At 36.8% G+C, this 11,953-nt stretch overlaps 1 protein-coding gene across 1 annotated transcript in view; it reads left to right on the top strand.

Moving 5' to 3' along the window:
* The first annotated feature begins 3,904 nt into the window (after positions 1-3,904).
* IL1RAPL1 (interleukin 1 receptor accessory protein like 1) overlaps positions 3,905-11,953 on the top strand; it is a 665,379-nt gene continuing 657,330 nt past the window's right edge. The window contains 3 exon segments of the mRNA XM_021677758.1: positions 3,905-4,006; positions 4,166-4,241; positions 6,683-6,962. Of these exon segments, the coding sequence (XP_021533433.1) occupies positions 3,905-4,006; positions 4,166-4,241; positions 6,683-6,962 (458 nt within the window).

Here is an 11,953-nt window from a genome sequence, read left to right as displayed (position 1 = left end):
CCCAGAAAGGAGACAGGAGGACAAATTGTTGTATAAACCAATGCATGCTATAAAGGTTAGCTTGCATTGTGTTTTGCTCCTGTCATTGAGGCTGATAATTTGGGTGCATCTCTGCCAGCATTGCCAGTTTTCACTTAGGAAGTCCATATTTGGCAAAGATAGCAGCCGGTGCAGATAAAGTACAGCATTTGCCTAATTAAAATCTAGCCTCAGCCTTTTTGTTCGGTGCCTGTGATAGCTTATGTGCATGGCCTACACTTGCCTTGAATCAGTTCATGTCTCACGTTTGGGTTTTTCCAAGCACACTAGGGCTAGAAACAAATGATGCCGATGTGACAGTATATAGATTTTAGGTCTGTCTGTGAGTCTTTTTTAAAAGAAAATTCATTACATTTTTATAGCCTAAAAATTTTAAATGAAGAGATTATAAAAACATTTCAAAGATCCCACCCCTTGACAGAAATGATGTAGATTTTTTTGTTGATTGGGAGAGGTATTTCAGTCTATGACAAAAGATACGAGTTGCTGAGTGCACTGACATTATTCCTCTCCCTGACTGCTTGTATTCAGTCACATACTCCTGCCAATTTTACCTCCTAAATCTTTCTCAGATCTACTCCATTTCTCCTTCTTTACTACCACTGCCCAACTTGAGCCCTTCAATAACATCATTCTCCTGGCTAAAACCTTGTATCTCTACCTAAAAATACAGCCAGCATGGTGCATCTAAAACTATTAGACTGGTCCCAACACACTGCTGGTTAAAACTCTTTATATGTCCCCCATCGCCTTCACAATGAAGCCAAACATTTGTTTACATCTCATAAAAGTACCTCCACAATTTGTCTTTGCTTACTTCTTTGCCCTCATTTCTTGCTATTTTCTGCTTTAAACTTGTTTTTATATCACAAAGCCTGCAGAATTCTGCTACTTGCTATTTCTTTGTCTTTGCTTTTGTGTTCACTTCCAAAGTCAATAACTGCCTATTCTTTGTATGGCTAGCTTCTTAACTTCTGAGAGGCATCTCAAATGTTTTCCCTTCATGGAACATGTTCCTGGAGCCCTCTGCATTTCTTAATCAGTACATTTCCAAAGTGTGATTTTAATTTGTCAGTCTCTCCTATTAGCCTGTGAGCTCCTTGAAAACAAGGGCTCTGTCTGTCTGTCTTGGTCTCCAGCCCCTAGGGCAGAAACTAGGATGAAGGTAGTTCTCATTATATGAAGATATAACTGTGTTAGATCAGCTTTCCTAGAATAGAGCCCAAACAGGGTTTTTGATGCACAAAATTGATCGAGGGCTCTTCAGGAAAATCCTAAAAGGGAGGGAGGGAGGGAAGCAGAATAGGAAAGGGGAAAGAGCTGAGGGAAGAGGTCACAGGTAAACTGTAGACTTGGCCTGGTCCACACACAGAGGAGCTCTGGCGCATAAAGTGCCCTATTGGGATGTCTCTACCTGATGCAAAGGAGCAGCCTTTTGTACACTCACATAAGTCTGTTATTGGCAGTGGGCACACCCAAGGGGATGTAAATTTCCCAACAGGATGGCTCTTGTCATTCAAGGGTAATTTTTAACGGAAGATGACAACTGTGAGCTGTTAGCCTGAAGTACTCAAAGTAGCCGGAGAATGGATACATTAGCTTAGTAAAGGGGATCCGGTTGGGACATCTGTTACGTTATCATAGATATCTTTATCATTTATAATTATTACAATGTACCTACCCAAATAGATACTTTAAGAGTAATAGAATTTGCCTTTTTATAAGTAAAGTCTTATATTTTCATATTAGAACGTAGTATGTGTAAGGTCAACACATGGTTAGATTTTTTTTTTTTTTTTTAGGAACACAGCCTTCAAGATTGTTACCATGGAAATATTAGTAATAGTGACTTAATTAAAAATCCTCTCCCTAATCTCATTTGAATATATTTACATTATGTAGTCTATGTAGCCTTTGTTCATGAAGTGCTAATCAGTATGAACTCCTTGTAAAGGAACTTGTTCTGAATCTTAATTCCATCACTGCCTTCATCTAAGTTCCCAAAACATTATGGGTGGCAACAAAAGTGAATGAATATGGTTCTTCCTACTCCTGCCCTCCTTTATGACTTTATGGATTCATAACGTCCCATGGACTGTGAGGGACTATGTACTGCAGAGGGGCCACTGGACTAGAGCATTTCCATGGAAGCCTCTCATCAAGGAAGGAGAACACTAATAGTAAAGTTTTGGGAGAGGCTTATAGAAGGGTGTATTATTCTGAAAGACAGAAAAACAGATTAAATACTATTGGCCTACCCAATTACCTGATGATAGTTTTAATAATAATAATAATAATAATAATAATAATAATGGTGACTTACATAATGGAATTAACATTGTCTAGAAATGTACTTTTGGAATGATTGTTTCCAAATGAGCAGAGCTTGTGTGCTGAAGTAAGGAAAAACTAAACATATCAGTAGTGATTCCAGTCATCAAGATTTGGGTTTTAAGTTATCACATTTTCTTTTAAGATTTGAGATGTCCTGCTACATAAGATTTAAAAAAATGCTTTGTGACTATATAAGAAAAATGTATACATAAGGAGATGCATACTGAAGTATTGGAGGATGAAATGTCATTATGTCTCTAACTTATTTTCAAATGGTTTAGGAAAAAAAAAACAGTAAGACAGAGTCTGTGTGTAAATGAGGCAAAATGTTAAAGGTGAAAAAAAATCACTCTTCATTTACTTCATTTATTAAAATGCTTTAATTATTGAAGAAAGACATAAGCTCATCATTTATTTAAATGTGTTTATCCAAGTAACTTGAAAATATCTTGGATTACTTTAATATTATTTGACATCCTTCCCAAAAATGTATTAAAACATGTTCCTGATTTTATAGTTAATTTTTGAACATCATACATTAAGTTCAATGGTAGTAGAACTTCCTAAGCCGTAGATCCTACATCTGTTTCCATATTAAAATGAACATAAGGTGTCTCTGACATCCAAGGTGCTGTTATATCTTCATTTTACCTCTGGCTTTTCCTTGTCTTATGACTCTGTTTGAAACTTTTTCTTGATTGTTAGTTAAGTAATGAATAGCTTTATTTTTTTTTAAGATTTTTTTTTTTGAGTATTTTCTACACCCAACATGGGGCTTGTACTCACAACCTTGAGATCAAGAGTCATGAGCTCGACTGACTGAGCCAGCCAGGTGTCCCAAAGACTTCTTTTTTTTTTTTTTTTTAAGATTTTATTTTTAAATAATCTCCACATCCAACATGGGGCTCGAACTCACAACCCCAAGATCAAAAGTTGCATGCTCTACCAACTGAGCCAGCTAGGTACCCCTGAATAACTTTAATTTTCAGAATGTTTATGGTTTTCTTTCAACTTTTTTCTGAGTAAGCATATTCTAAAAGTATATATTAATACTCTTTCCCCAGTGCAACTCTCCCTCTGTTCTCTTGATCTAATTTGTTACTAACTTTTTAGAATTTTCTTGACTAAATATTTTTGTTTTTCGCTTTAAGCATTTTGCTTTATCTTACAAATCTTCTGGGAGTTTGAATAATTTTATCTCCCTGTTTATACTGCTACCTTGAAGGGGTTTCAGCCTTTTTCACTGGCAAAGATGTCTTCTGTGACAGATGGCCTCAGTTACAATAACTTGATTCTAGAATTGTATTATAATTCATATAGTGGTAAAACAAGATGATTTCATGCTTATCACCAGAATTATAACTATTTAAAATAAAATCCCGCCTAGGATTTATTTCATGCAGTGGGATAAATGTACAAAATAATGTTGATAAATATCACATATATTCATAAAACCTTGACATCTCTGTGTACAATTCTGTCATCCCATTTAGTGTGTGTGTCAGCTCTGCAGCAGTCATTGAGAGGAATCATGGCAATAACTTCAACATTGATGTCCACCAAGCTTCTAGTGCATTTACTCTACACATTACCAAAATACAACTCTTTGATAGGAATTTTAGACCAAAATTTGGTAATTGAAATTAACTAAATTAAAGAGTGTTGTGAAATTGAAAATACCTTAATTAGGAAACAAAATATCATGTTGGTAGGGAGAATGAATTCTAGGGCCAGACACAGCTGGGTGGGAATCCTGGCACTGGTGTTGAGTTTCTTCAAATGTAAAATTTAGTTATTAACTTACTTACTCATTTGTTCATTCATTCATTCCAGTACTGTGTGTTGAGTTAGTAGGCAGAATTCCAGACACTGAGGCTAAAGAAGTGAGTTAGAAGGACAAATTCCCTGACCTTAAGGGGCTTCCATTCTACAGGGGAGTCAAAGCAAACAGAAAGTGGGTACATAATGTAACATCAGATAATAATAAGTCCTATGAAAAATATTGAAGCAGAATCTGGAATAAGGGATCAGGATAAGAAGCTGGTGTTTCAGACAGGGCAGTTACAAAAGACTTCTTCAAGTAGGTGATATTTAGAGGAATGGAGGGAGGAAGCCACACAGTTGGTGAGAAAGCTTCCATGTTGGGGTGCCTGGGTGGCTCAGTTGGTTAAGTGTCCGATTCTTGGTTTCTGCTCAGGTTGGAATCTCCGGGTCATGAGATCGAGCCCTGCATCGGGCTCCACATCAGCACAGAGTCTGCTTGGGATTCTCTCCCTCTCCCTCTGCCCCTCCCCCTGCTCAAACACTCTCTCTTTCTCTCTAAAATAAAAAATAAATAAAATCTTAAAAAAAAAAAGAAAGTTTCCATGTAGAGAGAATAGTTAGTTCAAAAGCCTTAATGGATATTTTTGTGAAGGGTAAATGAAAATCTGTAAACTCAGCCATAGTAAAGTGCTCATTAGATGTTTGATATTATTTTAAGATAAGAAATGTAGATAATTCTATAGGTCATGTGTCTTCTTTGCTCTAGTAATGCACATCTTCCTTCTCATCTTGATTATTTTCCTTCTCTTGAATCGTATATTATTCATCTAAGCAAGAAATACACCATTTCTCTATGATAATGATAATGGGGATACACCTGTTTTGTGGGGACCTGTTGTTTTGTGTGCGTGTGTGATTAAAAAAAATGGTGTCAAGATGCCATTTGGAAGGTGGTGCTTCCAGGACACCCAGAAAACCCAACCAGCCCCCACCCCTATCAGCCACATTTTCCACCATGGTTTCTATTTCAAACTTCCACTGATGCTTCCAGCAGAGCAAAGTGACTGTCTGCCTCTGTCTCTGGCTGTGAAACCATTACCAGAGGTTGACCTACTTTTGTTGTATTTCTTTTTGCCTTATTTGGCTGTAAAATATTTATTTTTGATTTTGTCACTGAGTGTCCAATCAGAGAGATAAAACACACACCAATTTGAAGAAGGAAAGTTTATATAAAGAAGTATTAAATGTAACAGAGCATTGGAGTGATAAAGGATTGGCTAGTAAGAAAGAAAGATGTATTAGTCTTCTCAATCTGCCATAACATATCATCATAACCTGGAAGGCTTACACACAGAAATTTATTTCTCATGGTTCTGGAGGCTGAGATGTCTAAGACCAAGGTGCTAGCTGATTTGATTTCTACCGAGAGCCCTCTTTCTGGCTTATAGATGGCTGCCTTCCACTGTGTGCCCACATGGCCTCTTCTCTGTGAGCCCCATCCCATGGAGGAAGGGAGGGAGGGAAGAAGGGAGAAAGAGACAGAGGGAGAGAGAGAAGCTTTCTGGTGTCCTTTATAAAAGCACTAATCCCTTTATGAGGGCCCTGCCCTCAGGACCTCATCTAAACATACCTATCTCCCAAAGACCCCACCTCCAAATACAATCACATTGGAGTTAAGTCGTAAACATGTGAATTTTAGGACATAAACATTCAGTCCATAGCAAAAGAGAGCCCTAAAGACTAGAAGAATTGCTCTCATTTTATAAAACCCTATGGCCGAGAGAGCATCCAAGGGAAAGCACCCTCCATCCTCCCACCTCCAGAACTGAGATCCAAACCTTACTAGCAAAGTACATGGCTTACTGAACAGTAGACATCACTGAGGTGCCACAATGGCAGAATGTGTTGGAAATCTGCACTCTGGAACTTGACAGAGATTCACCTTCTGAGGTGCCTGGGAAAGCTCTTCATGGGAAGGTGCCTTGCCTGAAGCTCTGATAAAAAGTCTCCAAGCTTCTCGCTACTGTGCACACAGAAGCTGTATCCTGGAGAAGCAGGTGTCAGGTGCTGGAGAAGTCTCACTCATGGCAAGAACCTTCCAAGGAAGCTTGCTGGAATCAGGGAGAAAAACCCTTTCCTCCTTCACTGTCTCTCCAAAACCCTCTACTAACAAAGCTGTGGTACCAGCTAGCAAAAGAGAAATGTTTCAAAGGCCCAGATCCATTGTCAAAAAACAAGCAAAAAAAAATGTGGATTTAGAGTAAAAGGCAATAAACCAATAACCAATCAATTGCACTGACATAAACTAGAATAAACAGCAGCAGAAGCAAACTAAGTGATGAATATATTGTTTATTAGCAGGATAAACTACTTCTCAGTGCCCTTCTGAGTTTTATCCATTGCTGCATCCTCTATGCCTAGAGTAGAATGTGGCTCAGTACAGATGCCCAATAAATATTTGTTGAATGAGTAAATGAATGAATGAACTCATTGGTTCACTTTTTTCTCTAATGTTTTCTTTCTCTCTCTCTTTTGTTCACTATAGCTGATGGATGCACAGATTGGTCTGTCGATATCAAGAAATACCAAGTTTTGGTGGGAGAGCCTGTTCGAATCAAATGTGCACTCTTTTATGGTTATATCAGAGCAAATTACTCCCTGGCCCAAAGTGCTGGACTCAGTTTGATGTGGTACAAAAGCTCTGGTCCTGGAGACTTTGAAGAGCCAATAGCCTTTGATGGAAGTAGAATGAGCAAGGAAGAAGACTCAATTTGGTTTCGGCCAACGCTACTGCAGGACAGTGGTCTTTACGCCTGTGTCATCAGGTATTCTTTTAATTCTATTACTGCTGAATCAATTAAATCATATGCTGCTTTCTTATACTTAAATTTTGCTGCTATTCCTTTCACCTAAAGGTTTTGTCTCAATATTTGTCTGTGTTGCTGTTTTCTAAAATTTAGAACCTAAATCATAAAAAGATGGGATTGGAATTTATATTGAGACATTATTTCTGGCTTATGGAGAAAAGAGATACCATCTGGGTATCTACTTATGTTGCCAGAAATTACTAAAGACTATGAAATAAAATTTATAGAGGAGGTGAAATGATGCAAATCAATTGTAAGCAAAGACTTGCAGAAAGGATGCATAGTTTATCACTAAATGGGTTGTAACATTTTGTTATTGCCCTTCACAGACAAATAGAGCACAGACACCTCTGGTTCACACACATCTGTAAAGATGATTTAGGTAAACGTGTGTATGTGCTCTAGAAGACAAAAGCAGCATTGCCATGTTAGGGAAAAAGGCTGTGTTCCAGATCATTTTGTTAACTAAAAGTGCTGGGTCAATAGAGAAATTTTCCTGGGTCCCTCGAGCCAAAGAAAAATTGTTAACAAAGGCTGTGCCTTTATCCACAAAGAAACTCATCACACATCCATACATCTTTGTCTGCTTGTAGAAGAGACATATGTAGTTTGCTAAATGATAATGCACTGAAACAGTATTCATGTAACACATTTGCAGTTAAAAAATCTCAGTTTAAGTATTTGGCCCTTCATGGATTGTGAATCACACCCTGCATGAATGATTGTGGATGTCATTAGACTATAAGAGCATTGGCAAAGCAGGGTGCAGGCATATAGAGGGTGTGCTTAAATCTTTGTCTTTCAGTTTATTAAGAGAAATTAAGCCAGATCTAATGTAATAGATTCTCAATTTGGAGGAGGTCTCAGTGTCTTTTTCAAATCAAAATTGGACTTTCACTTCTGAAACTCTGATCTGCAGTTCTCACTCCACTGTTTGAGGATCATGCCTCCCCCTCACTTTCCCCTACAAGAGTTACTTTTATGCTGAGTCATGGCCACAGGTGCGTTAGGACATTAAAATCGGTCAGAGCCACATTAAGAGTTAAACTTAACTCTTAACCACGTAGGAATTGTTAACATTAACAACGTACAGGTTAAAGTTAATTTTGGAAAATATAAACGAATGCAAATAAAATTGTGCTTGGGAAAAATGTCTGATGCACTACAAAAGGACAAATGCATCATTCCTTTGGCAACTCTTATTCTTTCCCTTACGGTGTACCTACCAGTCCTTTTATGGTCAAACATATCTCTTATTAGAAGTAGAAATTTTGTAACGACATTGATAAATAATTGCCAAACTAGTACAGTTAAAGAGTATTCTTTGGACTGGCTTTCCTCACTTAATTAATAGTGATTTGATTTAATTTCACTGTTTCTTTTTTAAAAAAATCATTCTTTCTGATTGTTCATGCATGTAGAGGTGATTCTTCAAGATAGGCAAATGTGTGTCCTCATTTATCTGAGATTAGAATTGAGCTGGATGTCCATATTCTAACACTTCATTTCATTATTTATTGCTGATGAGAAAATAATGATGCGTTCACATTAGTAATCTGAATTTCTAAAGCACTGAAGTTGCAGTTCTTTGATGTGTTTAAATACACACTGTGACCCAATGCTCTGAGAAATTACATTAACATGTCCCTAAATTTATAGTTGAAGTAATGAATGAAAGGTTGAAAAGTTGCAAAAACAGTGACATTTGCCATATGTTCATATGGCTACGTTTTAATGGAAGGTGCACCTTAAAGTTTTGTATGTGTCAAGCAATATTCTAGAGAAAGCAGTAAATTGCAGAAAAAGATAGTCTTCTTACTGGAATTAAAATATTCCGATTGATTTGAAGGTAGTGTTGATATGGCTTCCTTTTCCAATTTGGAAAGTAGTACTCAAAATCATTATAAATGAGCAGTTTAAATAGCATTGCTTGGTGTTGGCGTGAGGGGAGCTCAAGGCTGTTTTTTGAGTCGCTGATATATTGGCACATTGTTAGCTCTCAGACCACAAAACCGTCACCATTAGTTTTTAAATAATTCACTTGCAAAGAACTTTAGATGTCTGAAAATGTTAGCGTGTACTCATATGTTCTAGTCTTTCTGGTTCTTTATCAATGAAAAGGTTTAACAGTAAGGCTTTCCATGTACAGCTAATTTGCATTTTTATCTGTATATGTACAATTAAATGGTATAAATAATGGGAACATCTCAAGATTACTATCAGCATAACAAACAAGAGCTTTCCTACTAATGGGGCGCCTGGGTGGCTCAGTCATTTAAGCATCTGCCTTCGGCTCAGGTCATGATCCCAGGGTCCTGGGATCGAGCCCCGCATCGGGCTCCCTGCTCCGCGGGAAGCCTGCTTCTCCCTCTCCCACTCCCCCTGCTTGTGTTCCCTCTTTCACTGTGTCTCTCTCTGTCAAATAAATAAATAAAATCTTAAAAAAATATATCTTTCCTACTCCCTTCTCTTGGTATCTATTTGGGACACAATAATACGACATAATTCTTTGCTGCATGCTACCTGGCTGTTTACTCAATTTTCTCCTTCCAACATTTTTTTTAAATTTTTACATGAAAAAGTAAATGAAGGAGAGCTATACAACAATTTCCTCTCTTTTCCTTTGGAGTAGGTTTATCTTATAAAAAACTAAAATTTTCTTGTAGTCTTAACCCTCAATTTTTAACCCCCCTCTTCAATTATGCCCTATCAGCAGTTTCATATGCAGGGCTAGCCAGTGCACATTTAAGTATTTTAATGTCTCCCCATATAGTAACGTACTAAGTTGTTTGGCAGCATATTTTTTTACTAAAATTTTTATTTTGGGGGCGCTTGGGTGGCTCTGTTGGTTAAGAATCCGACTCTTGATTTTGGTTCAGGTCATGATTTCAGGGTCATGAGATGGAGCCTGCTCAGTGTGGAGTCTGCTTAAGATCCTCTCTCTCCCTTTCCCTCTGCCTCTCTCTGCCCCCCACCCCGTGCTTTCTCTCTCTAAATAGATAGATAGATAGATAGATAGATAGATAGATAGATAGATAGGTAAAAATAAAATGAAATTTTTATTTTTGAGGTAATTGTAGATTCATATTCAGTTGCAAGGCATATATAAAGAGATCCTATGAATCCATTATCTGGTTTCCCTCGATGGTAACATTTTCCACAACTGTCGTACAATCTCATGATCAAAGTCTTGACATTGAAACAGTCAAGATACAGAACATTGCCGTCACCTCAATGATCCCTCTTGTTGTCCCTTCTACCTTTTTTCCCATCTAAACCCAAACCCTGACAACCAATAATCTTTTTTCCATATCTATTTTTTAATTAAAAATGTTATTAAATGGAATGATACATTATATAACTTCCGGAATTGGATTGTTCACTCAGCATAATTCCTTTAAAATCTCTCCAAGTTGTTGCATGTATCTATAATTTGTTGCTGTTTATTGCTGAGTAGTGTTACACGGCATGGACATTACCATGGTGTTGATTCACTCATTGAAAGACATCTGGGTTGTTTCCAGTTGTTGGCTATTGAAAAGAAAGCTTCTATGGACATTCGTGTACATGTTTTTGTGAACATAAGTTTTCACTTTTCTGGGAAAAATGCGCAAGATGAATTTGGGTTGTATGGTAGTTGCATGTGTAGTCATATAAGAAACTGCCAAACTATTTTCCAGAGTAGCTGTACTATTTATGAGTGATCCAGTTTCTCCACAGCCTTGCAGCATTTGGTATTGTCATTATTTTTTATCATCACCATCAGTGTATCCTGATATCTCTCTGTGGTTTCAATTTGTATTTCCCTAATGGCTAGGTATTTGACACTTTTCATGTGCTAATTTGCCATCTCTCTCTCCTCTTCAGTGAAATGTCTGTTAGGTCTTTTGCTGTTTGTTAATTGAATGATTTGTGTTCTTACTGTGAAGTTTTGAGAATTCTTCATGTATTCTAGATAATAGTACTTTTTTGGATATGTAGTTTCCACATACCTTCTGTCAATCTGTAGTTTATCTTTTCATCCTCTTAACAGTATCTTTTGCAGTGAAGTTCATTTCATTATCTTTTTATTTATGGATCATACTTGTGGTATGAAGTGTAAGAACTCTTTGTCTAGCCCTAGATCCTAAAAATTTTGTTTTTTTTTTTAACTAACTTTTCTGTCAACAGTTGTATTGTTTTACATTTGTTTGTGATCCATTTTCAGTTAATATTTGTGTAAAGTGTAAAGTTTATTTAGGTCAAGGTTTAGCTTTTCAGATAGATGTCCAGTTGCTCCAGCACCATTTGTTGAAAAAGCTACGCTTCCTCCATGGACTTGCCTTTTTCACATTTATTCAAAATCAGTTGGGTATGTTTGTGTGGTTATATTTTTGGATTCTCTATTCTGCTCCTTTGGTCTGTGTGTCTAGCCCTGTGCCAGTACTGCTGTGTTTTGGTTAGTATAGGTATAAAGTAGGACCAAATATCAATTAGAATGACTCCTCCCACTTCATACTTGTCTTCCAGATTTTTTTAGCTACTGTAGTGCCTGTTCCTTTTAAAGTAAATTTTAGCATAAGATTGTCTGTGTCTACAAAAACTTTACTGGAATACTGATAGGAATTACATTAAACCTATAAATCAATTGGAGGAAAATTGTTATCTTTACTATGTTGAATCTCCTAATCTATGAATGCAGCAGATCTCTCCATTTATTTAGGATTTCTTTCTTTGATTTCTTCATCAGCATTTTGTAGTTCTCAGCTACAAATTGTGTACACATTTTGTTAAATTTATACCTCAGTATTTCATTTTCTTTGGTGTGTTTGTGATAGTATCTTTTTAATTTCATTTTCAACATGTACATTGTTAGTGCTGTTAGAAATGTGATTGATTTTTGTGTAATTCCTTTCTGAAAACATATTTTTTCAAATGACATACCTGTAATATGTTCTATCTAGTAGCTA

This window comes from Neomonachus schauinslandi, chromosome X (assembly GCF_002201575.2).
Source record: "Neomonachus schauinslandi chromosome X, ASM220157v2, whole genome shotgun sequence".
In the NCBI taxonomy this organism is placed as follows: domain Eukaryota; kingdom Metazoa; phylum Chordata; class Mammalia; order Carnivora; family Phocidae; genus Neomonachus; species Neomonachus schauinslandi.
Note: the sequence above shows the minus strand (reverse complement) of the source record. Positions and strands in the feature narration are given on the sequence as shown.